This window comes from Bufo bufo, chromosome 1 (assembly GCF_905171765.1).
Source record: "Bufo bufo chromosome 1, aBufBuf1.1, whole genome shotgun sequence".
Taxonomy (NCBI): Eukaryota; Metazoa; Chordata; class Amphibia; order Anura; family Bufonidae; genus Bufo; species Bufo bufo.
Genome location: NC_053389.1, coordinates 195,065,733 through 195,093,102, shown reverse-complemented (window position 1 = coordinate 195,093,102; position 27,370 = coordinate 195,065,733). Strand labels below are relative to the sequence as shown.

At 44.3% G+C, this 27,370-nt stretch overlaps 1 protein-coding gene across 4 annotated transcripts in view; it reads left to right on the top strand.

The window, feature by feature from the left end:
• The window catches only part of PRRG2 (proline rich and Gla domain 2), a 54,127-nt gene that overhangs the window by 16,252 nt on the left and 10,505 nt on the right, over nt 1-27,370 (top strand). For 3 of the 4 annotated variants that reach the window (XM_040433973.1, XM_040433980.1, XM_040433978.1), the window contains 3 exons: nt 18,305-18,407; nt 19,102-19,265; nt 25,579-25,627. In XM_040433973.1, coding sequence (XP_040289907.1) covers nt 18,314-18,407; nt 19,102-19,265; nt 25,579-25,627 — 307 coding nt within the window. In that variant the 5' untranslated portion in view covers nt 18,305-18,313. Of the gene's footprint in view, nt 1-17,039; nt 17,210-18,304; nt 18,408-19,101; nt 19,266-25,578; nt 25,628-27,370 lie in introns of those variants that run through there. The other variant, XM_040433970.1, reaches the window with a different exon arrangement.

Here is a 27,370-nt window from a genome sequence, read left to right as displayed (position 1 = left end):
CAGTTGCGCCAGCAGGATTTCCATCTGCTGGTCAGCATTTATAGGGTACAGTCGGAATAGTGCCAGCAACTTTTCTTTAAAGTCCCTTAGGGTATGGGTCTCTCCCCTGTAGCGGGGGAACCATGGGGCCCCGAAATAGTAAGGCATGGTAAAGGGCATCATGCTGGGGGCCGTGGGATGATCAGGATCCGCAAGCTCTCCTGGGGCCGGCTGCTCAGGCACTCCTGGCTCTGACATGTTAGTCGATTGAGAGGTGGCCGCTGGCGACTAAAGGGGCCGGTACACTCCCCTTCCCTCCGGTTACAAGTGCTTACCGGTATCGCCGGTCTTGCGCAGGCCAAGTCTCGCGAGGTTCCGGACGTCTTGAGCACCCGATGACGTAGAAGAAGCAGGGCCGCGGCGGTGCGATGATGAAGAGGGGCGGGACTCTCTGTGTCTTTGCAGGGATCCGCCCACGAATGTCCTCAGCGGCGCGGGAAACTTTACTCCAGGCAGCCGGTGGCCATCTTTAGCAAAACGCTGTCCATTCACTGACAGCAAGCAGGATTGTTAAAAGTCCACAAAACCACACTCCAATGCGGCGATTTTCTTCCTCTTGGTAGCGCAACACTACACAGCGCTTTTTAGAATTTTTTGGTACACTTTGGGTATGATTTTCAATCTACAAAGTCCACTTTCAATAAACAGGCAATTTGTCACTTTGGTCACAGGGCAACTGTATAAGGCACAAAGTTCACGCTTCTTGCACTAGAAAGCGTGCGTATCCTGTTCGTGACGCCAAAAGAGAGGTGCAGCGTACTCAAGTTGTGTGTAGTAGAGTTTCTGGGTGTAGTAGTGCAATGACACTAACCTGAGACGGCTGACTCTCTGCATAAGCAGGTGATGGTAGAAATTGTTCGTGACGCCAGTGCCAATTAAACGGTGGCACGCCGTTTGCGGATAGCAGGAATAAATTGAGGAACACGTGGTATTAAAACAGAACTCCAACTTTAGTAGTTTTCATGCAGAGACAATATTGGAATCGCAGTTCCTTGGCATACAGTCGATTTTGCAATACGGTTGATGCAGGCAATTACAGATTTAGCAAGGTGATTACAGAGTGTTGAACACAGGACTTGCAGTACAGGAGCTTGCACTCTATTTCTGTCTGATCCTGGAATATAGCAATTCTTCACCAAGGCCCAATAACCTAGTTCTGGCTTTATATCCTTGGCTATAGCTTTAGAAAGTACCTCCTCTGTTATTTTTAGTACCTCTTGCTTCCCTGCATTTTGCCTCGGTCTCTCTCAGCTTCCTGAGGCTCTAGAAACTTCTGAGCTCTCCACTAGACTGACTTTTGCTTCCCTATCTGGGCCTTATATAGACTAGGGCTCCCTAGCTCCCTCTAGTGACTAGAAGCTGGAATGACACCCCTAGCAGGCCTGTACATGCAAGTGTCATAGTAACAGGGAAACACATAGCATTGCATTACATGACATTTTATAAAACTGACATATACCAACTTCTCCATAACTAAGGAGGGACGACAGCACACCAAGTGACACTTTGGTAGTGACGGGTATTACAGTCCCCGTACACTACATCTTGCTAATTGCCTATAATTTCCACCTGTTGTCTATCCCATTTGCACAACAGCATGTGAAATTGGTTGTCACTCAGTGTTGCTTCCTAAGTGGACAGTTTGATTTCACAGAAGTGTGATTGACTTGGAGTTACATTGTGTTGTTTAAGTGTTCCCTTTATTTTTTTGAGCAGTGTAGTCATGAAAATAAAGAAAACTCTTTGAATGAGAAGGTGTCCAAACTTTTGGTCTGTACTGTGTATGTATATATGTGTGTGTGTGTATATATATATATATATATATATATTATATTATAATACAATAAAATACATTTTAGGTTTGCGGGTGCAACATTAAAAATGTAAAAAAATTGAAACGTTCAAGGGGTATGTATACTTTTTTAAGGCACTGTAGGGAGTATGGAAATAAAAAATATTGTTTTGCACTGGGTCTAGGATAGAAGTCCTTATAAAATTATCTCAACCACCATGTTATTCAGGAAAATGAGGTCACTTGCTTCAAAGAAAGGAATTTTGTCTTAAAGTGGTCATATTTGACCAAACTTATGGTTTCTTTCTGAATTTCTAATATAACTCCTGCTGAAAATTGTGAACTACCGAAGCCTATCGCCAGTTTTGGGATAACCTCTAATCACAGGGCATCTATGTGGCATTTGTCAGGTGCAGCATGTAAAATTACACCAAGGCAGATATTATGGGATTATGACTTCCCATTCATACAATGTGACTGTGTTTTTGAACCCTTGCTATATTATGTTTGCAGTTTACGCCAGGACATTTTTGTGGTAAAGGGAAACCACTTATCACAACATTTGTATATTTGTACAAACTGTACTTTTCAATAGGAAAATGCACGGGCACTGGCTGTGTGCCCGCCGTTTGCAGATGCAGACCCATTCACTTTAATGGGTCCACAATCTGCAAGAATCAGTTTGGTCATGTTCTATCTTTTTTGCAGTGCGGATGCACGGACTGAAATCCAAGCTTCCATGGGCTTCTGCACCGCTCCGTACCTTGTGGATCCTGCGCCCATTCAAGTGAATGGGTCCCCATTCGTGATACGGAGCACACACAGCCGGTGTTTGTATATTGCGGATCCACTGTTTGCGTGCCACAATATGAGCAGGGAATGCATTCACACGAATGTATGTATTTTGCTGTCCGCAAAACGCAGGTTCGAAAAAAATATGGATGGTGTCCATGTTGCACCCGTTTTTTTTTGTTTTTTTTTGCGGACCCATTATAACAATTCTTATTCCGTCCACAATATGGACAAGAATGGGACGGTCTATCTTTCTTTTGCGGAGCTGTGGAAAGGACATATGGATGCGGAGATCACGCGGTGCACAGATCCATTCACTTTAGAGGCAAAGTCCAAAGGCATCTTCTCTGGACTCCATTTGACCAAACGCTTCCATATTCTTTTTCTGGACAGAATAGGTGGCCTCCCTAAATCTGTTGGGAGGCCACGTTACATGATAAAGGGGTATTCCCATCTTGTAATTCCGATAGGTGTGGGTCCCACCTCTGAGACCTGCTCCTGTCTCAAGAACAGGGCCTCAAAATGAAGGCAGAGCAAGCCACACTTGTGCAGCCACCTTTCTGTTCACCACTGTAGGACCTCTGAAAATGGCAAAGCGCTGGCTGTTATTTTTGGAAGTCTCATGGTAGTAAATGAAGGAGTGGCCACACATGCATGGCTTGCTCTCCATTCATTTCCGGGCCCTATTCTTGAGATAGAAGTGGGTCTTAGAGGTGGGACTTTCTCCTATCGGGCATTTATGGCATATTCTATAGCTTTGTCATAAATGTCCCAGATCGGAATAAGCCAAACCTGCTGAAAATAGCAAATTTGTTTGAGTTTTATGATTTATCTAATGTGTTAGAGCCATTGAACTGTGGCCACTTGGATTAGTGTTAGGTTGTGTGGGATATCAATGGCTCACCAGTATACCCAGACATAAGAAACCATTGTATGGAGTTTTAGGACAGGACGCAAACTGATAAATGGCAAATTATATTGTAACTCAATGTTTTAGACTGTGTGGAGTAACAGAGGAACAGGAACATTCATTGTTTCTTTTCTGCAGAGAAGAGGGTCGATGATTTACCTTAAATTCTACGCTGAGTAAGAATATATTTCTAAACTAATCTGTTTGATGTTTGACAGGAGAGGATTGAGGCAACACACGCCTCAGTTAGTGAACGTGCACATTGCAGCAACTGCTTGTGGATTGTGTTTTAAGAGCCAGCCTACTCACACCCTTCTTATGCTATTTCATAATGAATTGACCAAAATCCCCTTAGGGGACTACAGAAATGTAAACTGGAATTAATACAAGTGCTGGCAGAGTGGTAATACTGGCTAAAGTGAAAGCTCTGCATATTTAATGAATGCTGGTGTGTTGTATAGTATGATCTGCAGATTACTGCACGTAAGAAAAAAAATCCAAGTGTAGTAATTACTGGTATCATTTAATACTTACAGTCCTGTCTGACTGCTTAATTTGTAGAATAGCTTTACATGTTTCCTTTAAATTTCTATGACATACTTACATAATTGGTGGCATTAGGCTCAGAGTGGCTTAAAAACATTAAAGATTATATTCGCCTTGTTGATCCCCCGCTGTCGCCATTCCAATGGTGCCCAGGTCAGCGCTGCTCTCCACTTCCTGCTCCTGTCTGGACACACAGGAAATGCCCTCCGCCAATCACTGGCTCAGGGGACCTGGCCAACATCAGAACGGCAGCATCAGGAAATCGGCTACACTGCACCTCTGTAGGGCCATTAGGATGAGAGACGGCTCAATACTGCCAGAGTTGGAAAATCAAGATGTCCATATACCCTAATGGCATATGGACAGGGCTCACCCGTATAGGACAACCTTCTTTGCAGTCCGAAGGATTGACTTCTTGACAGTTTGGTCCTATGTTGTCTGCATCAGCACCTATATCTTTTATCAAAATCCCTTGTCTCAGAGTTTTTTCTTTGGAGGGACATTAAGAATGCAAGTGTATGGTGGGACCGCATTCTTGTGACCATTTGGACGTGATCAGGGAAAAACAAGGGATCAAAAGGGAGGCAATAACTGTGGCTAGTGAGAAGGTCATTACTGTGAAGCTCTGTGTTGCAGTCTGTAGAAAGAGAGAGGTTGCAGAGTTCGAGACATGCCTGGGTTGCTGACATGCCATTGAATCACCTCTAAAAGAACGAGACCCAGACCCCAGGCAGTGGTTTGGAAACATTGCAGAGATACATTGCCTTGAGCAGGCATGGACAACCCGCGGCTCTCCAGCTGTTGTAAAACTACTACTCCCACCATGCTAGGAATTGTAGTTTTGCAACAGCTAGAGAGCCTCAGGTTGTCCATCCCTGGCCTAGAGGGTAGAATAGCACCTGGACAAGGAGAAAGCCACCACCAGTTACAAAACATGTATATCACTCTGATGAACTTGCCGTCATCCAAACTGAGCTGTTGTTTTTGAGAAACGCCCAAGTGTGTACCTCCGTACAGTAAACTGTTCAGTAAAAGCTGTTTGCACTGCAACCGCATGGCATGAAATTGTTCCTGTAAGAGCCATAAGCTTCCTCCGTGCCAGGTCTGTGAAGTCTGAGTTGTGGAGTCAGTCAGTAGTAGAAATGTACTGACTCCAACTTGAGCTTCAAAATAAAATTATTAATAATTATTAATTGTATTTTTCTGGCCGCTCCTCTGTATGTTTCTGGGTCTCTGCCGGTTCCCATTATAGTGAATGAGGCCGGATGGAATTCCGGCAGCGTACGGCTCTGTCCAGCAGTGACTAAGTCTACTTTCACACTGGCGTTTTGGCTTTCCGTTTGTGAGATCCGTTCAGGGCTCTCACAAGCAGTCTAAAACGGATCAGTTTGCATTCTAATGCATTCTAATGCATTCTGAATGGATAGGGATCTGCTCAGAATGCATCAGTTTAGTCTCCATTCCGCTTTGGAGACGGACCGTTTTGGTGTCCGTCTGATGAAACTGAGCCAAACGGATCCGTCCTGGCACACAATGTAAGTCAATGGGGACGGATCCGTTTTCACTGACGCAATCTGGCACAATAGAAAAAGGATCCGTCCTCCATTGACTTTCCATCTTGGCTATGTTAAAGGTAATACAAACTGATCTGTTCAGAATGGACACTTAAAGATCCATTCACAAGGCCTAACAATGGGGCAGTTATCAGGAGGGAGCATTCCTATGAATGCCTGTTCCCAATAATTGCCCTGTGTAAAAGTGTCTCTGATCACCCAGTGAACAAGTGCTTGTTGATGGGAAGCAGGTCGTTCTGCTGCCCAGAAACAGTGATTCTCTATACAGCGGAGGTAAATGCAGCTTTTACCTCCTCTAACAAGTAGGCAAACTGTTTGTTCCTGGCACTTGCCTGCTTAGCCGGGGCCTTAAAGGGGTTTTCCACTTTTTAATACTGATGACCTATCCTCAGGATGGAGGTCCGACACCCCCACCGATCAGCTGTTTAAAAAGTAAGCAGTGCTGCCTTCTCTTGTCTGTTTACCTCTACACCGCAGCAAATTACAACCATTCACTTCTGTGGGACCATCTCTGTTCAAGTGAATAGTACAGAGCCAAATGATTGGCGGGGGTGCCGGTTGTCGGACCCCCACCAATCTGATATTGATGACCTTTCCAGAGGATAGGTCATCAATAGTAAAAACCAGACAACCCCTTTAAGAAACAAGGTGAGTGCAGAAAGAAGATGTTGGCAGCACCTCCGATATTCCTAGATTCTCACTTGGAGCTAAAACTTCATAAAGGCAGAGCTGTAATAGATAAGCTGTGTGGGCCGTGCAAAACAAAGCCTCACTATGTCAGGATCATGCTTCTTGTCTGATAAGAACTGTTCTGTAATTCTTATTAAATGCTTGTAACTTACTCCCCCTGACTGGTGACTCTTTATTATGATCAGATTATTGTCACATACAGTAGCTGCATCTTAAAGGGGTTGTCTCACTTCACCAAATGGTATTTATCAAGTTAAAGGGGTTTTCCCATCTCGGACAATGGGCGCACATCACTAGGATATGCCCCCATTGTCTGATAGGTGTGGGTCCCACCTCTGGGCCCCACACCTGCACTGAGAACAGAGCCCTGAAAGTTGTGGAGGGCGCACTGTGCATGCGCAGCCACCCTCCATTCATTTGTATGGGGCAGCCGAAAATAGCCGAGCCCTGGCTCAGCTATTTCCGTCGGCCCCATAGAAATGAATGGGAACGGTGGCCATGTAAGCGCGGTGTGCTTCCATTCACTACTATGGAGCAAGCGTTTGATGGTGGGAAAACCCGGGGTCCTCCGGCCACCACCTTCCCCGTTTCATTCTCTGTGTAGATGCTCCTCAGGGACATGCACCTATCAGACAATGTGGGAATATCCTAGCGATATGCCCCCATTGTCTGAGATGTGAATACCCTTTTAATACAAGGCACTTACTAATGTATTGCGATTGACCATATTTGCACCTTTGCAGCGCAGATATGAGGTCGCCAGGATGGGAGCTGCTGCACATGCCTATACACAATCTCACAGTCCTGGCCACTTGAGAGGCTGGCACTTTTTCCTATAGTGTGCAAGCACGACCACCGCCTCTGGATTGCAGTGTATAATGTAATGGAAAAATTAATTCAGCCATCAAAGGAGACAATATGGACAATCGCAATACATTAGTACGTGGCTTTTATTAACTTTCTCTACATGATAAATGCCATTTTGATATTGATGGCTTCTTAGGGTGGCCAGACGTACAGTTTTAGGCCGGACAGTCCGGTTTTCTGTCTCCCTTTCCTCCATCTGGTGCAGGGCCTAGACGGACACAGGGATGTCCACCCTTTCAGTAGCTCACGCTCAGACAGTAGCATTGTGCTGTCTAAGCGTGAGCTGCAGCAACTGACTGAGGCTTCTCTCACCTCCAGTCAGTCACTAGAGCCGCAGACATGGCTGACTGAGGGGGAGAGAAGCACCCCGGCTGCCCCCAGCTCACCTTTCCCACAGAAATTTCTTCCCTCACCTCCCCCAGTTTTTTCCCCGGACGGCAATGGGGGTGTGGTTTCACGGAGGCGGGGGCATGGCTTCATGGAGGTGGGTGTGGTGTATCAGTTTGGGGGCATGGCCGGTGAGGTCCGGCTTTCTTGGGTGAAGCCAGTGGCCACCCTATGGCTTCTCTTCAGGATAGGTCATCAATTTTTGATGGGTGGGGATCTGACTCCCAGCACCCCTGCCGATCAGCTGTTTAAAGAGGCCAGTAAGCGTTGTGGCCCTGTGCTAGGACAGTGATGCCACCATTATTGGTCATATGGCCTAGGCACAGCTCAGTCCCATTCAAGTGAATGGGGGTGAGCTGCAATACCAAGCACAGCCACTATCCAATGGATGGCACTGTGTTTGGTAAACTGCGAGGAAGCCACAGCTTCCTCAAACAGCTGATCAGTGGGATTACAGGGTGTTGGACGCCCACCAACCTTATATTAATGGCGGCATAGGTTAACAATGTTAAACTCCGGGAAAACCCCTTTAAACTATTCTCGGTGATTAAAAGCTATGTCCACTTTCACAACCATTTTTAATTGCACCGATCCATCCAAAATAAAAAATGAAGCAACTGTACAAATAGTCTTGAATAGAAATTGGCTGCCCATGCCAGGGGTGCACCTAGCCTTTCTGCTGCCAGAGGCGAAAACTGAACCGCTCCCCCCACTCCCATGCCAATTTCTTACCCTAGATAAACAGGTATCCAGTGGCTCAAAACTCCACTCAAACAAGGAATGGGTGCTCAAACCAACAGACTCACCCAAATGTCAATTTAAAATGAATATACAAATATAATACTCTCCACCTGGCGCTGCATGGATCAGTCAGTCAAATAGCCTTCTGGTCACATGTACAACAATTTATTAAAAACTTCTAAAAGTATAGATTCAATAAAATAAGGTAGACATAGATATTCAATTGCAGTTGTTCATTGGTATTGTTCAAACACATATGGTGGCCAATATATTGCGATCATGTATCTGCATAATACACTGCTCAAAAAAATAAAGGGAACACAAAAATAACACATCCTAGATCTGAATTAATTTAATATTCTTCTGAGTATTGAATGTGTTGAATGTTGAATGTGCTGACAACAAAATCACACAAAAATAAAAAAAATGGAAATCGCATTTTTCAACCCATGGAGGTCTGGATTTGGACTCAAAATTAAAGTGAAAAAACACACTACAGGCTGATCCAACTTTGATGTAATGTCCTTAAAACAAGTCAAAATGAGGGCCAGTAGTGTGTGTGGCCTCCACGTGCCTGTATGACCTCCCTACAACGCCTGTGCATGCTCCTGATGAGGTGGCGGACGGTCTCCTGAGGGATCTCCTCCCAGACCTGGACTAAAGCATCTGCCAACTCCTGGACAGTCTGTGGTGCAACGTGACGTTGGTGGATAGAGCGAGACATGATGTCCCAGATGTGCTCAATTGGATTCAGGTCTGGGGAACGGACGGGCCAGTCCATAGCATCAATGCCTTCGTCTTGCAGGAACTGCTGACACACTCCAGCCACATGAGGTCTAGCATTGTCTTGCATTAGGAGGAACCCAGGGCCAACCGCACCAGCATATGGTCTCACAAGGGGTCTGAGGATCTCATCTCGGTACCTAATGGCAGTCAGGCTACCTCTGGTGAGCACATGGAGGGCTGTGCGGCCCTCCAAAGAAATGCCACCCCACACCATTACTGGTCTGTCACATGTGCTCAGTGTGAACCTTCTTTCATCTGTGAAGAGCACAGGGCGCCAGTGGCGAATTTGGCAATCTTGGTGTTCTCTGGCAAATGCCAAACGTCCTGCACGGTGTTGGGCTGTAAGCACAACCCCCACCTGTGGACGTCGAGCCCTCATATCACCCTCATGGAGTCTGTTTCTGACCGTTTGAGCAGACACGTGCACATTTGTGGCCTGCTGGAGGTCATTTTGCAGGGCTCTGGCAGTGCTCCTCTTGTTCCTCCTTGCACAAAGGCGGAGGTAGCGGTCCTGCTGCTGGGTTGTTGCCCTCCTACGGCCTCCTCCACGTCTCCTGATGTACTGGCTTGTCTCCTGGTAGCGCCTCCATGCTCTGGACATTACGCTGACAGACACAGCAAACCTTCTTGCCACAGCTCGCATTGATGTGCCATCCTGGATAAGCTGCACTACCTGAGCCACTTGTGTGGGTTGCAGACTCCGTCTCATGCTACCACTAGAGTGAAAGCACCGCCAGCATTCAAAAGTGACCAAAACATCAGCCAGGAAGCATAGGAACTGAGAAGTAGTCTGTGGTCACCACCTGCAGAACCACTCCTTTATTGGGGGTGTCTTGCTAATTGCCTATAATTTCCACCTGTTTTCTATCCCATTTGCACAACAGCATGTGAAATTGATTGTCACTCCGTGTTGCTTCCTATGTGGACAGTTTGATTTCACAGAAGTGTGATTGACTTGGAGTTACATTGTGTTGTTTAAGTGTTCCCTTTATTTTTTTGAGCAGTGTATATTCCAATGGCAGTATATTGATAATATCGTCTAGTTTTTATCGCTTTTATGACACCAAATATGGCAGTTCTTTCTTAGACGTTCTTATTAAATAGCACAGTCATTGATCCATCCTCCATTGGTACCTCATGGATTCCCAATCCCGATAGGTAAGTAGCAAATGTTCTTTATGTAAAATTACTAGCCTTTCTCAACACTCACAAGGCACTCTGTGGCATGGTATGTGCATGCATGAAATCTTTACACAGATTATTAGTTACGTTACCACTTGTAGACTTTGCGCTGCAGTGCCCACAGTTCTCCGCTGTCTGTGCCGGTCAGATTGGAATGGCGTCCCAAATGATCGGGCGGCAGTCCTTAGGCCCCTTTCACACGAGCGAGTTTTCCGCGCGGGTGCAATGCGTGATGTGAACGCATAGCATCCGCACTGAATCCTGACCCATTCATTTCAATGGGGCTGTGTACATGAGCGTTTTTTTTTTCACGCATCAGTTCTGCGTTGCGTGAGAAATGCAGCATGTTCTATATTCAGCGTTTTTCACGCAGCCCTGGCCCCATAGTGAATAGGGCTTCAGTGAAAAACGCATTGCATTCGGAAGCAAGTGCGGGTGCGATGCGTTTTTCACTGATGGTTGCTAAGAGATGTTGTTTGTAAGGCCTCTTTCACACGGGCATCGCGTGTGAGGGCCGGTTAGGATGTGGGTGCGTCGCGGGAAAATCGTGCGATTTTTGCCTGCGAGTAGGGTGAGTTTTGTTTGCGATTGCGTTGCATTCTTCAGTTTTTTCCGCGCGAGTGCAATGTATTTTGCACGCGCGTGAGAAAAAAAACCTGAATGTGGTACCCAGGCCCGAACCCGGACTTCTTCACTGAAGTTCGGGTTTGGGTTAGGTGTTCTGTAGATTTTATTATTTTCCCTTATAACATACTTATAAGGGAAAATAATAGCATTCTTAATACAGAATGCTAAGTAAATTAGGGATGGAGGGGTTAAAAAAATTATATATATATATATATATATATATATATATATATATATATATATATATATATATATATATATATATATATATATATATTTATATACATATATATATATATATATATATATATATATATATATTAAACTCACCTCATCCACTTGGCTTGTCTTCTTTCTTCTTCTTTGAGGACCTAGGAGGAAAAGGACCTTTGGTGAGGTCCTTTTCCTCCCAGGTCCTTAAAGAAGAAGAAAGAAGACAAGCCGGGCTGCGCAAACAAGTGGATGAGGTGAGTTTAATATTTTTTATTTATTTTTTTAACCCCTCCATCCTTAATTTTCTGTATTAAGAATGCTATTATTTTCCCTTAAAACCATGTTATAAGGGAAAATAATAAAGATCGGGTCCCCATCCCGATCGTCTCCTAGCAACCATGCGTGAAAATCGCATCTGCACTTGCTATGGGGCCTGCGTTGCGTGAAAAACGCACACTATAGAGCTTGCTGCAATTTTCACACAACGCACCAGTGATGCGTGAAAATCACCGCTAGTGTGCACAGCCCCATTGGAGTGAATGGGTCCGGATTCAGTGCGGGTGCAATGCGTTCACCTCACGCATTGCACCCACACGGAATTCTCGCCGTGTGAAAGGGGCCTTACACTTGATGCGCCGGGTCCTAGAGCGATTTGTATAGCTGCATTTGTGGATGAAAAAGTTCCTCAATCATGCGTTTTAGGCTACATGCACACGACCGTTGTGTGTTTTGCGGTCCGCAAATCGCGGATCTGCAAAACACGGATGGTGTCCGTGCACGTTCCACAACTTGCGGAATGGCACGGACAGCCTTTAATATAACTGCTTATTCTTGTCCGCAAAGCGCGGACAAGAATAGGACATGTTATTTTTTATTTTTTTTGTGGGGCCACGGAACGGAGCAACGGATGCCAAAACTGCAGCTCGGATGCGGACCAAAACAACGGCCGTGTGCATGAGGCCTTAGGCACATATACCATGTTTGTTATTTTTAGTTGTAGAGTGATGGTTCTTCTTTTTCCATGCCAAATATTGCCAAATAAATCACCATGATTTACTTGACCCCTTCAACCCTGGGCCTGTTTTCACCTTCCTGCCCAGGCCATTTTTTGCAAATCTGACATGTCACTTTATGTGGTGATAACTTTAAAACGCTTTTACTTATACAGGCCATTCTGAGATTGTTTTCTCGTCACATATTGTACTTCATGACAGTGGTAAAAATAAGTAAAAAAATAAACATTTTTATTCATTAAAAAAATACCCAATTTGCCAAACAATTTGAAAAATTAGCAAATTTCAATTTCTCTACTTTTACAATAGTAATACCTTCAAAAATAGTAATTACTTTACATTCCCCATATGTCTACTTCATGTTTGGATCATTTTGAAAATGATATTTTATTTTTGGGGGACGTTAGAAGGCTTAGAAGTATGGAAGCAAATCTTGAAATTTTTTGGAAAATTTCCAAAACGCACTTTTTAACCACCTCCGGACCGCCTAACGCAGATTCGCGTTCCGGAGGTGGCAGCCCTGCGCAGAGTCACGCATATACGCGTCATCTCGCGCGAGCCGAGACTTCCTGTGAACGCGCGCACACAGGAACGGAAGGTAAGAGAGTTGATCTCCAGCCTGCCAGCGGCGATCGTTCGCTGGCAGGCTGGAGATGTGTTTTTTTTAACCCCTAACAGGTATATTAGACGCTGTTTTGATAACAGCGTCTAATATACCTGCTACCTGGTCCTCTGGTGGTCCCCTTTGTTTGGATCGACCACCAGAGGACACAGGTAGCTCAGTAAAGTACCACCAAGCACCACTACACTACACTACACCCCCCCCCCCCCGTCACTTATTAACCCCTTATTAGCCCCTGATCACCCCTGATCACCCCATATAGACTCCCTGATCACCCCCCTGTCATTGATTACCCCCCTGTCATTGATTACCCCCCTGTCATTGATCAACCCCCTGTAAAGCTCCATTCAGATGTCCGCATGATTTTTACGGATCCACTGATACATGGATCGGATCCGCAAAACGCATACGGACGTCTGAATGAAGCCTTACAGGGGCGTGATCAATGACTGTGGTTATCACCCCATATAGACTCCCTGATCACCCCCCTGTCATTGATTACACCCCTGTCATTGATCAACCCCCTGTAAAGCTCCATTCAGATGTCCGCATGATTTTTACGGATCCACTGATAGATGGATCGGATCCGCAAAACGCATCCGGACGTCTGAATGAAGCCTTACAGGGGCGTGATCAATGACTGTGGTTATCACCCCATATAGACTCCCTGATCACCCCCCTGTCATTGATTACACCCCTGTCATTGATCAACCCCCTGTAAAGCTCCATTCAGATGTCCGCATGATTTTTACGGATCCACTGATAGATGGATCGGATCCGCAAAACACATACAGGCGTCTCCCTGGAGCCTTCCAGGGGGGGTGATCACCCCATTCAGACTCCCTGATCACCCCCCTGTCATTGATCACCTTCCCCTGTCATGCTGCATTCAGATGTCCGTATGATTTTTACGGATCCACGGATACATGGATCGGATCCGCAAAACACATACGGACATCTGAATGGAGCCTTACAGGGGGGTGATCAATGACAGGGGGGTGATCACCCCATATAGACTCTCTGATCACCCCCCCTGTCATTGATCACCCCCCCTGTCATTGATCACCCCCCCTGTCATTGATCACCCCTCTGTAAGGCTCCATTCAGACATTTTTTTGGCCCAAGTTAGTGGAATTATTTTTTTTTTTTCTTACAAAGTCTCATATTCCACTAACTTGTGTCAAAAAATAAAATCTCACATGAACTCACCATACCCCTCACGGAATCCAAATGCGTAAAATTTTTTAGACATTTATATTCCAGACTTCTTCTCACGCTTTAGGGCCCCTAGAATGCCAGGGCAGTATAAATACCCCACATGTGACCCCATTTCGGAAAGAAGACACCCCCAGGTATTCCGTGAGGGGCATATTGAGTCCATGAAAGATTGAAATTTTTGTCCCAAGTAAGCGGAACGGGAGACTTTGTGAGAAAAAAATAAAAAATATCAATTTCCGCTAACTTGTGCCAAAAAAAAAATTTTCTATGAACTCGCCATGCCCCTCATTGAATACCTTGGGGTGTCTTCTTTCCAAAATGGGGTCACATGTGGGGTATTTATACTGCCCTGGCATTCTAGGGGCCCCAAAGCGTGAGAAGAAGTCTGGTATCCAAATGTCTAAAAATGCCCTCCTAAATGGAATTTGGGCACCTTTGCGCATCTAGGCTGCAAAAAAGTGTCACACATCTGGTATCGCCGTAATCGGGAGAAGTTGGGGAATGTGTTTTGGGGTGTCATTTTACATATACCCATGCTGGGTGAGAGAAATATCTTGGTCAAATGCCAACTTTGTATAAAAAAATGGGAAAAGTTGTCTTTTGCCAAGATATTTCTCTCACCCAGCATGGGTATATGTAAAATGACACCCCAAAACACATTCCCCAACTTCTCCTGAATACGGCGATACCACATGTGTGACACTTTTTTGCAGCCTAGGTGGGCAAAGGGGCCCATATTCCAAAGAGCACCTTTAGGATTTCACAGGTCATTTACCTACTTACCACACATTAGGGCCCCTGGAAAATGCCAGGGCAGTATAACTACCCCACAAGTGACCCCATTTTGGAAAGAAGACACCCCAAGGTATTCCGTGAGGGGCATGGCGAGTTCCTAGAATTTTTTATTTTTTGTCACAAGTTAGAGGAAAATGATGATTTTTTTTATTATTTTTTTTCATACAAAGTCTCATATTCCACTAACTTGTGACAAAAAATAAAAAGTTCTATGAACTCACTATGCCCATCACGAAATACCTTGGGGTCTCTTCTTTCCAAAATGGGGTCACTTGTGGGGTAGTTATACTGCCCTGGCATTCTAGGGGCCCAAATGTGTGGTAAGGAGTTTGAAATCAAATTCTGTAAAAAATGACCAGTGAAATCCGAAAGGTGCTCTTTGGAATATGGGCCCCTTTGCCCACCTAGGCTGCAAAAAAGTGTCACACATCTGGTATCGCCGTACTCAGGAGAAGTTGGGGAATGTGTTTTGGGGTGTCATTTTACATATACCCATGCTGGGTGAGAGAAATATCTTGGCAAAAGACAACTTTTCCCATTTTTTTATACAAAGTTGGCATTTGACCAAGATATTTATCTTGCGTTTTTTTTCTTTTTTTACTTTATTAATTTTATTAAAAACACTTTTTTTTTTTTTTTTTTTTACTTTGCTTTATTTATGACATTCACTTTTGGGGGTCTGGTCCCCTCTGCACTGCATTACAATACATCTGTATTGTAATGCATTGCCTGTTAGTGTATGACACTGAGTCACCCGACACAAACCTCTTCTATGTCGCGGTCAGCGCGGACCGCGGCATAGAAGGGGTTAATCTGGGTTTTACAGCGATGCCGGCGGATACAGCAGGGGCCCTGCTACCACAGACTTCCTGGCCCCTGCATTGATCGCGCGCGCACCGCTCCGGTGCCCGCGCGATCACTATGATGTACTATTTTGTCAAATTGTGGGAACTCAGTGGTTCCCATGACGTAACAGTACGTCAAAGGTCAGGAAGGGGTTAATTAGAACGTCTAAGGCTACTTTCACACTCGCGTTTTGGGCTGATTTGTCATGGATCTACAAAAACTGATCCTTTACAATAATACAACCGCATGCATCCATCATGAACGGATCCGTTTGTATTATCTGTAACATAGCCAAGACGGATCTGTCATGAACTCCAGTGAAAGTCAATGGGAGACGGATCAGTTTTCTATTGTGCCAGATTGTGTCAGAGAAAACGGATCCGTCCCTATTGACTTACATTGTGTGCCAGGACGGATCCGTTTGGCTCAGTTTCGTCAAACGGACAGCAAAATGCTGCAGGCAGTGTTTTGGTGTCCGCCTCCAGGGCGGAATGCTGACTTAACGGAGGCAAACTGATGCATTCTGAGCGGATCCTTTTCCATTCAGAATGCATTAGGGCAAAACTGAAACATTTTGGACCGCTTGTGAGAGCCCTGAACGGATCTCTCAAACAGAAAGCCAAAACGTCAGTGTGATAGTAGCCTAAGAAAGAACTGCCATATTTGGTGTCATAAAAGCGATAAAAACTAGACAATATGATCAATATACTGCCATTGGAATATATTATGCAGATATATAATATATTGGCCACCATATGTGTTTGAACAATACCAATGAACAACTGCAATTGAATATCTGTATCTACCTCTTTGGGATTTTTTCAGTTTTATTTTATTGAATCTATATTTTTAGAAGTTTTTAATAAATTGTTGTACATGTGACTATAAGGCTATTTGACTGATCCATGCAGCGCCAGGTGGAGAGTGCCTACCATTATATTTGTAATTTTTTAACCTAACCACCTCCCTGCAAGCCTACTGTTAAAGACCTACTTGGAAAACATTACATACAGAGCTTCCGGGTAATACTGCACCATATACGTGCCCACTGTGCTTCCCAATTCTATACTACAGAAACGGAAAATCCCCCTTCTGCTGCCCCCCTCTTGCCCATACCTGGTGGCGCCTGAGGCAATTGTCTCACCTTGCCTCATTGATGGTGCACCCCTGGCCCATGCATTCCCATGGTAGCAGACTACATTTTATTTTTATGGTGAAAGGTAACACACAGCCAAGATACATTTGTGTGACTGGACCCTATTTGTTCGGTATGGTATGAAGGAGTTCCACTTGTATCCAAAGAGTTAAAGGGACAGCCCATCTATGACTAATACAAATACTGTATTATAAAGGAGTGTTCCTGTCTTTCTGCCAGTTAGACGTAGACAGCACATTGACCTTTTTGCTGAGGAAACGGTTCATAGCTTTAGAGCTAGAAGAAAGTTTTTATGAAGTTGATTTCCTTTCTCTTTCTTGAGCCTCTGTTCTGATGGATCTATGTTCAAGGAGCCTTGAAAATCATGCAAGAGGACTGTTATGAGTAGGATCATTCTTCATACATTGTTACAGGTCAGAGCTTTACGCAAAGTTATCAGTTTGTGTTTCTTACAAGGTTGGGGACAATGACATAACGTAGAGGACTGGGACACAGATAGTATTTAGGCCCCTTTCAGGAGCTGCTCGACACCACCACAATCCTTGGTGCCCTGATCAGAGTTTTTATACTTCAAGTACATTTTCCACGTTTTTGTATGCAGTACCTGTGCAGATAACATCCATGTCCAGGTTGTCGCCATTTGAGAAAATGGGAATAGTACAATCTGGAACGGGATCCCCTCTCTGCCATAGCAGCTCTCTCTCTACGATTTGTCGAAATGATTGTTTACTGCAGTAATTTTTTAGTTTTATGTACAAAAATGTTCTGCACCTTCCTAATTTGCTGTTTCTATTCCTTGCTATGTAAAATAACTTTCTGTTTGTTGTCAGTGAATGGAAATCTTACATTTAGACATTTTAAATTAGTCTCAGTCTTGAACTGACACAGGTGGAAGGATCATTACAAGAGAGGCCACAGTTCACGCGGCATTTTTTTTTTTTTTTTGAGGCTGACCCCTGAATTTCTGCCATGGTTTTGCATGCTGCGGATCTGCCGACTGATTTGGCGCCATTCAATGGAGTTGATGTGTGTGCAGACAAGGATATGTCTGTTCTTGAAGACAGATTAAGGGCTCGTGCACACGAACGTATATTTCTCCCGTTACGTTTTTTTTACAGGTCTGTATGCAGAACTATTCATTTCAATGGTGCTGGGGAAAAAAAAATAGAACATGTTCTATTCTTGTCAGTTTTACGGACAAGGACAGGCATTGTTACAAAGGATCCACATAAAAAAAAACGGATGCAACATGGATGTCAGACAGCAGAATACATACGGTCGTGCGCTTGAGCCCTTAAGAGAATGGGAGGCAGATGCTGTGCAGAAATCCATGCAGAAACTCTATTGTGTGAACTTACCCTTCTACATCTAGAGCAGGTTGTCAGATACTTGACATAATAATTTCCATTCCTGTACAGCAAAAAAAAATCTGAAAATGAGTCATCAAACATGTATGTCGAATTTTGCTTCTGGAGACATGTTTTAAAACTGTTGCTGTTCCCCTGCAGGTCGGCACCATGCGGTGGGCAGGATGCCTCCTGCTAATTCAGGCATATATAGTGACCACTGGGACTGCTCCTGATCCCCAGATGCTGAGGTCAGGAAGAGCAGGTGAGCACTTCTTAAAACTGATCATTATCCAGTATAATTATATAATAATAAAAAAAAAATCTTCCAAAAAAATTGGGGGTGATTTATCTATTGTGAGAAAGTCAAAGAAACAAGTCTGCTAATTTTGAACCTTGTTTTTCTTTTTTATCCAAAACCAGAGCCATTGTCCATGGATTGTGTGTGGTATTAGAGCTCAGCCCGATTCACTTCAGTGGAGCTGAGCTGAAATGGCAGACATGACCCAAGGACAGATGTGGCACTGTTTTTGGAATGAAGCCGCCATATATATATTTTTTAATCCTGTAGTAGTCTGTTATGTTTCCATAGACACAATGAATCAGATCTAAACTTTCTTGGGTGTAGGTCGGTGTTTTGACCAACCAGGTAGACTTGTTCTGACCAGATGTTCAAGGTTGCCGTTGATGTATGTCTCACTGTATAGAAGTAAACATGCATGCTAGGACAATAACTTCTAGTCAGATGGGAATGTTAGATGAGAAATCAAGGGCGGGGGGCTGGGCATGTTCTTTACAACCTGAATGACCCTAAAAATGAACAGGGAGTAGTATAGAAAGATCTATGAGATTAGACTCCATTGGAATAAAGTGTTTCAATACAATTATTTTATTGGGGTAATTGATTAATGCAGAAAATTGCATGTAAGATTGTCCTGAATTCTTCCTTCTTCTTTTAGTGTTCTTGGATGATGAAGATGCAAATTCCTTCATTACCCGCAAGCTGCGCTACAACAGTTGGGATTTTGAGATGTTTACTCAGGGTAACCTGGAGCGAGAATGTTACGAGGAAGTGTGTAACTACGAGGAGGCACGGGAGTGCTTTGAAGACGATGACAAAACAGTAAGTACAACTATTCCCTATGTCTTGTAAGGATGTGGTTGTATGAGATTAGAGAAAGGCTTGGCACCACTCTTGTCTGTGGACTTTGGTGTTATATTCCCCAAAATATGGACTTTTTCCCATTTTGGATTATTATGTATTTGCATTGCCCCAAATAATCGTTTTCTTTTATAATAGTGAACTAAAGGCTACAGGTTGTCTTGACCGATCCTTTTGCTTCATGCAGACCGCACTTTTCCAATGCTTTGGTTTAATTGCCCTTTGTGCTGGTTTCTTTATTGAGGGAAGTCTGTACTTCTACTATTAGGTCCTATAGGGGTCGGGGCTCCAATGGAATTAAAAAGGCTTTCCAGTATAGTGCAAAATTTGCCCAAATGGGGAAATATCATAACCTAATAAACAACGCATTATTCACCTAGTAAATCACCCTACTGTTCCAGTGGTCTGGTCTGTTAACTGCAGTGATGATGTAACCTGTACAGCACTTGACCACTGCAGCCTTCCACTGAGGCCAGTGATAGGCTGCAGCAGTCATATGTTTTAGATGTTATGTCATTGCTGCAACCGTGTAAACTGACTGGTCAGGAGCAACGGAGTGGCAACACTGGAACAGTATTGGCATTTACTAGGTGAGTACTGCATCTTTTATTATTTATTATTTCATGCCCTTATTCCAGCCCCTCTGGTTTGACTGATGTTCCAGAGCAGTGGGGTACCGGCTGTGTAATACACCTTACACCTGGCTGCAACTACTAATCATTTAACCCCTCAAATGCTGCAGTCAATAACGACTGCAGAATCTGAGCGGTTATTCGTGCGAGGGGGATACCCCTGACCTCTGATCTACACCACCACAGCAAAGTCATGGGATGCTGATTGGTTAATATAGGAACCTGGGGCCATATGAAGGCTCCTTGGCCTGCCATAGTAAACTGCTTGTTAAGCCCTTCCTCAGGCAAGGCTTAATGGGAAGTACTGAGAAATCCTATAAACTGTAAAGCCTCATGCAGATGTCCGTGGAACACCGTCTGTGAAATACCGGACTGGCATTGCAGGAGCGCGCGGCGTCATAGCAACCAATGACTCCATGCTCTCCTGCTCTCAGCAGGATGCCAGGCCGGGATACCACGGACCGCTCACGTCCGGGTTCCACGGTCCTGTGCATTCGGCCTTAGAGTTCTGATTGGGCAAGAACACACAGCATTGTAAATTAATGATTTATAATGCTGTGTGTTCCTACCCAATCTCAACTCTAATAATTTGTACAGTTGGCATTATGCGAGTATAAATCATTAGCGCTAAGATCAGGCAGGAACACACAGCATTATAAATCATTTTAATTGCGTGGGTCCATGTCATAGGAGCAGCATTCACGGATCTCATTTCTTGCGCTGAATACGCCTGTGTGAAATTGCCCAATATTTCATTCACCATTTTCTACACTTGTTTTAGGCTAGTGTCACACTAGCGGCAAGGAACTCCAGCCGGCTGTTCCGGCGATGAACAACCTGTCGGATCCATGCTGCCGCTAGTGTACGCGTGCCCCCGGACTACCGCTCCGGCCCCATTGACTATAATGGGGCGGGGCGGAGTTCCGGCAGCAGCACGGCAAACATGCCGAGAGGCAGCCAGAATTAAAGTACAACATGTCATAATTTTATTCCGCCTGCCGAAGCTCCAGCCCGCCCCCATTATAGTCAATGGGGCCGGAGTGGTAGACTAGGGGCACGCGTGCCCTAGCGGCAGCACGGATCCTACAGGCTGTTCACCCGCCGGAACAGCCTGCCGGAGTTCCTTGCCGCTAGCGTGAAAGTACCCTTAGGCCTCATGCACACGACCGTTGTTTTGGTCCGCATCCGAGCCACCGTTTTTGCGGCTCGGATGCGGACCCATTCATTTCAATGGGGCCGCAAAAGATGCGGACAACACTCGGTGTGCTGTCTGCATCCGTTGCACCGTTCCGTGGCCCCGCAAAAAAAATATAGCATGTCCTATTCTTGTCCGTTTTGCGGACAAGAATAGGCATGTCTACAATGGGCCGCCTGTTCCGTTCCGCAAATTGCGGAAGGCACACGGACGGCTTCCGTTTTTTGCGGATCCGCGGTTTGCGGACCGCAAAAAACAGCACGATCGTGTGCATGTAGCCTTAGGCGTAGAAAATGGTCTAAATGTAAGCTGGCTTACATTTAGACTGGCACTGGATGCGCCGAAGTTATGTAGAGACCAACACCTCTTTATAACTTCAGCAGATCCACTGCCAGATATAGGGGTTATTAAGACTGGTGTCAAAAAACACGGGTCTTCATAAATGACTCCTATAGACTTTATTATTTTCCTTTTTTGTGCAAAATTGTGTGTTCACCCATCTTTTTGCTGCCCCAGATGTAATGTCTCTGATGCTGACTTTATTACAAGAGTTTATCAGATATAATTTTTATCAAAGTTGGAATGTAAGGTCAATTTTACTATACCACGCGATCTGTGTGTTTGTATATCAGGAGATAGATCTGTTTTCACTTCCTTATCTAATTACGGTAATAAAAATAAAAAAACTTGTTAGGGAGATTATTTTTGGCAAGACTTCTTAATGTTAGAAAGTCATCCCAACCTATAACATGCTCGTCGTGGCGTCGCTTTTCTCCTTCTCTCCCTCTCTTTGACTTATCCCCCTGGGTGGACTGAGTTTTGAATGTTAACAGGGTTGATAATTAAAGAAATTCAATTGCATTTGAAATGCAAATTAAATAAAAAATGCAACATGGTATGGATACATTCAGGCGATCATAGTGTTTTGTGGTCCGCAAATTATGGATATCAGCCTGTGTGCGTTCCGCAATTTGCGGACCACGCACGGCCGGCACTATGATATAAATAACTATTCTTGTCCGCAATTGCAGACAAGAATAGGACATGCTCCTTCTTTTTTTTTTGTGGGGCCGCGGAACGGAACTAGGGATGTGGACAGCACATTGTGTGCTGTTCGCATCTTTTGTGACCCCATTGAAATGAATGGGTCCGCACCCGTTCCGTATAATTGCAGAACGGATATGGATCCATTCATACGGTCATGTGATGAGCCCTAAATGTAACATTTAGGCCTCTTGCACACAAACTTTATTTTTTTTTCTGTTTACATTCCGTTTTTTGCGTTCCGTATACGGAACCATTCATTTCAATGTATCCGCAAAAAAACGGAAGGTACTTTGTATGCCTTCCATTTGTGTATTTCCGTTTTTCCGTTCCGTTCAAAGATAGAACATGTCCTATTATTGTCCGCATAACGGACAAGGATAGTACTGTTCTATCAGGGGCCAGCTGTTCCGCAAAAAACAAAATACACACGGACATCATCCGTATTTTTTGCGGATCCGTTTTTTGCAGGCCGCAAAATACTGAAAAAGCCATACGGACGTGTGCAAGAAGCCTCACTACTAACATCTAAGAACATTTTTAAAGCATGAACCCAAATTTTCGGACAGATTTCCATTGGAATTCATTTGTGCCATACTTGTGACGATTATAGTTATAGCCAACCCCCTGTCCATATGACCTAATAGAGCACATGAGGTTATAAAAGCTTTGAGACATTTTTAACTTTGGACAACAGCATGTTGTACCTTTTTGGAAAAACTGAGACTCACCTGCAGCTCCGTTCCGGCTCCCTTCAACAGTCCCTGTCCTAGAAAACAGTCGGATGGATGGGGTCACGTGCACTACTGTGGCAAATTACTGGTCTCAACAAGGAAGGGGCACCAGGTGGCACGTCACTACTGGGTCATGTGTCACTTTATATCGCATCATTGGAGATGCCAGTCATTGGCTGTAACAGTGCATATGACTCGGAAAAATGGGAGCCAGGGAGTCAGAATGGGGTGGCAGGGAGCAAGTGAGCATGATTATTTTCAATCTGCTGCCCACAATTAAAATGTCCCAAAGGTGGATAACCTCTTTAAAGGAAACCAGTCAGAGAAGGTAGCGTATTGTAGGGACAGGCACTGACTTCATTATCATTACTTGCGTTCTTCCATGTTAGACTCTATAGGAAGCAAGGATTTGCCGCAGGAAGGATATGGCTCCCAGCTGCTGATGGACAGGTTTTTCCCTATGCACAGTAATAGTGGAAAAAAAAGTCTGTGTCTGGAGGGCAGGGGAAGTTGGGGGAAGCCCACATATCAGTGGAATCTTTGCTGGTAACATGCTGCACAGTTTAAGGGGGTTATCCCATGACTAATGTAAATATGTAAAACATGAAAATCATATAGTACATGACAATCTCTTTCTAACATAGCTAGAACCAGCCCTGTACCTCACATGGATCCAGAGATATATCCGTTCATTGCTCCAATTGCTCTGCTAGATTTATTTCAAGCTGGCAGCTCAGGGGGCGTGTCCTTTCTCAGGGGGCGTGTCCTTTCTACTGCACCTGGTGGTAGTTAAAAGATTGGACTGAGCATGTGCTTCCATCTCAGCTAGCAGGACAGAGAAATTAGAAAAAGAGCAAACAGCAGGTGGTGCCATACAGATAGATTTTATTGAATAACTTAATGGATACAATACATTCTTAATTACATGCAATTACAAAAGTATTCAGATCGAGGTGCCGGTTTGAAAAATATAGAATTTTTTTTTTTTGTGGAACAAACCCTTTAAGCATTGTATAGAGAACACTGTTGATACATGACCCCAGAGTATGACAGAATGACGTAAATGTGTAAGGAATAATAGGTAGATTGGGAATTATCCGCAGCAATATTTCAAATGGGTGCCGGCTCTGTATGTCCTGCTCAGCGGTGATATCCATAGTGGCTGAAGCTACCATGAATGACACATTTAAAAGACAGAAAAGAATCATATGTTGTGTGACGACATTGATTTCCTCCAGATCCTGACAAGCCCTCTGTACCGTGGCTTAGTTTTTCCTTTTAATCAGCTATGGTATGCAGTGGAAGGCATAAGCTGGAGAGACCGGCTCCTGTGCAGTCACGTAATCCAGTCCCTTTAATGATGGAGAGCTGAACGCAAGGTGATTGACAGTTCTGGCAGTGCGGTTGCCATGGATACTTGAGAGCTGATTGAACTGTGTCGGCAGTGATTTGCTGCCAGATGGCTATTCCTACCAAAACCCTTTTGCAGAGCTCTAAAGAAGGGGGGAGGCATTGCTTGTATGGGGGTATAATGATGGCAGATGATGCAGTGTAGAACAAGGATGTATTTTTTTTTTTGTTTTGTTTTGTTTTTCTCCTGCAAATTCTTACATAAAAATATAAAAAAAATGGAAAAATAAGTAAAATCAACGCAATATGACCAAATTCTGCTTTAGGAGTGCAAAACTGGTTAAAATTTCAACAGAATAGATTGTAAGCTCTTGCGGGCAGGGAAGTCCTTCCGTTTTTTTTTTTTTTTTATTGTTGACTTGTTTGTTGCTGGGTCCTATGGTTTTGTTTGTATATGAACCCTCAGATTGTAAAGCGCTGCAGAATAAGTTGGTGCTATATAAATAAAGATTATTATAATAATTGTATTGGTTGCCTTGTATGCGTTATCACCCACTGCAGGCGTCTGTCGGTCTGTCTGTCTACAGTGCCTGTTATGCTGAATGTAATGCATTAGTTGTTATATTGCATGCTGTATGACTAAGGATTTGACATTGCTTGCTTCTTTGCTTTGATTGATAAATGGCCCCCGACTGCGGGGTTGTCTCATGTTTGCCTTCGCTGCACCAGTAAAAGTAAACCCAGAAATAAAATTCTATTTCATTTTTTCATTAGTGTTCAAGGATAGACAGGCTTTACATTCTTTTAGGTATTTGTTATATGAATTCCTGATGTGATTTATTGAAAATAATTTTTGTGACCTTTTCAATACCACGAGCAAGACCATTTTCGTTCTGCAGAAACAGCATGCGCCCTCTAGTGGCGATTCATCAGAATTCACTTAAAGCCAATGGATCTGTGGTGTGTAAAAAGTGAATTAGGTTGAGCAGGGAGTTAATGGTGGAGATTTGTAGTATATAAAGTGCTATCACTGTAGGATCCGGGGGCTGGCTATATACGGTACCATACCTGCTGCAGAAGAAATGTAGTAAAAGCGGACAGTCGCATGAATTGCTCAGCATGTAATACGTGGACAAACATCTTCCACCAGAGTAGGAACTGCTCTTATTTGGTGGCTACTGGTGTTGGGTCAGCGTATATCTCCTACAGGTTCCCTTTACATGGTCAAACCAGTGTATCTGACATGGCTTAAATATATATTTCTACGTATTAAACATGTAATGCTGATATTTTCTTTTATGTATCTCTGTCTATTTCAGAAAAACTTTTGGAAAAGCTATGCACACAATGGACAGGGAGGGAGCTCAGGTAAGTGGTCAGGGTTTTACAGTAAGACATTATGGGACTAGTCCAGATTTCTATAGTTGCCAATAGTCCTGAATTTGTAGGGCCGTCCCTCATTTTCAGAGACAGTCCCTGCAAATTTCAGTCTGTCCTGGGCGGAAGATGGGCAGGGCTTATGTAAACCCCCTGTGTAGGTTAGGAGCTTTCTAGGCGGCTCTGCTCTCTCTTCAACTGCCGTGCCCTCTCCTCTTTGATTGACAGGCCCAGGCAAGTGTGATCACACCTGGCCCTGACTTCTCTTAAAGTCAAAATGGAGAGGGCAGAGCAGTTGAAGAGGGAGTAGAGCCTCTAGGTGTAATGGCAACACCACCTCCGTTGCTCTTACTTAGAGGCTAATTTGCACATATTAAAACTTCATTTTTCTCACTTTACGCTTCTATTGGGTAGGATTAGGAAATCTGCACAAGTGTAACTACTTTGCTAGGACTGTTACTAATCCTTACAAAATCACTAGAGTCTATAGCTGTACCTTCTGCTTTAAAATAAATAAAACTTACATGTGTGCATAAAGGTTCCTGGTCTACACCGTTTTATAATTGTAGAGCATCTGTATGAGCTCCAGAGCTGTGCTTCCTATTGTAATTTATACAGGCAGCCATTATAGCAGCTTTGGAGTTGGAACGAGCCTTAGCCAAGCATTCCATATGCAACAGGCGCCTCCCCCTAGGGCCCTCTATAATGCGACCCAGACGTAGGAAATGCAGAGTGGTGTAGTGCTCCCTAAAATGTCCCTTTATGTGTGTCACGGGGGTCCTTCCTGGATACGGCTGGACTTTGAAAGATAGATTGAGTCCAGACCTTGTATTGATGAAGTTCAATGGCAGCTTTACTTGAATAAATGTTCATCATAAACAATCTTCAAGCTTAAGGGTACTTTCACACTAGCGGCAAGGAACTCTAGCAGGCTGTTCAGCCTGTCAGATCCGTGCTGCCGCTAGTGCACGTGTGCCCCAGTACTACGACTCCGGCCCATTGACTGTAATGGGGGTTGGCCGGAATTCCTGCGGCAGCACGGCAAGCATGCCGAGAGGCGGCCGGAATAAAAGTATGACATGTACTTTGGCAGGCAAACTCCACTCTGCTATATCTGTTTCTCTATGCTCTGCTGTACTGACAGGCTGGCTGTATAGCTTCTTCTTGATGCTGCACTTCACTTTCTGTGGTATGTCTTTAGATTAGGCCAGGGTACTATACTCCTGGCTTCTGAGGCTTCAAGCTTTCTGACTCCATGGCCAGCAGAGCTGAGGGTGGCTGGCTTGGGCACGTCCAGCAGAGACGTGCTCTGCACACCTTCCCCAAGCAGGGGGTAAGCTAGACTAAACTAGAATTGATCCCCACCCTTCCTGCAGGAAGTGGGACTAGACATGGGAGGTAAGAATGGAATGGAAAGCTCCATTCTACCTAACTGTAGCTCTGCCACCTGCTGGTGAACCCGGTACATTACATGAAATAAACAGTTGCAAACATTAGAAAAGCACATTGTGGAGAACTTGGAATAAATATATAAGGTGACATTATATTAGCCCATTAGAGACAGTATCAGGGTGAAGAAGTGGTAATGCCACTCTGAGGTGTTACACATACAGCATAGTGGCCCAGTGGTTAGCATTGTTGTCTTTCAGTGTTGGGGTTTGAATCTGACAAAGATCAACATCTGCATGGAGTTTGTATGTTCGCCTTGTGTGTGGATTACTGCCGGCCCGGGTA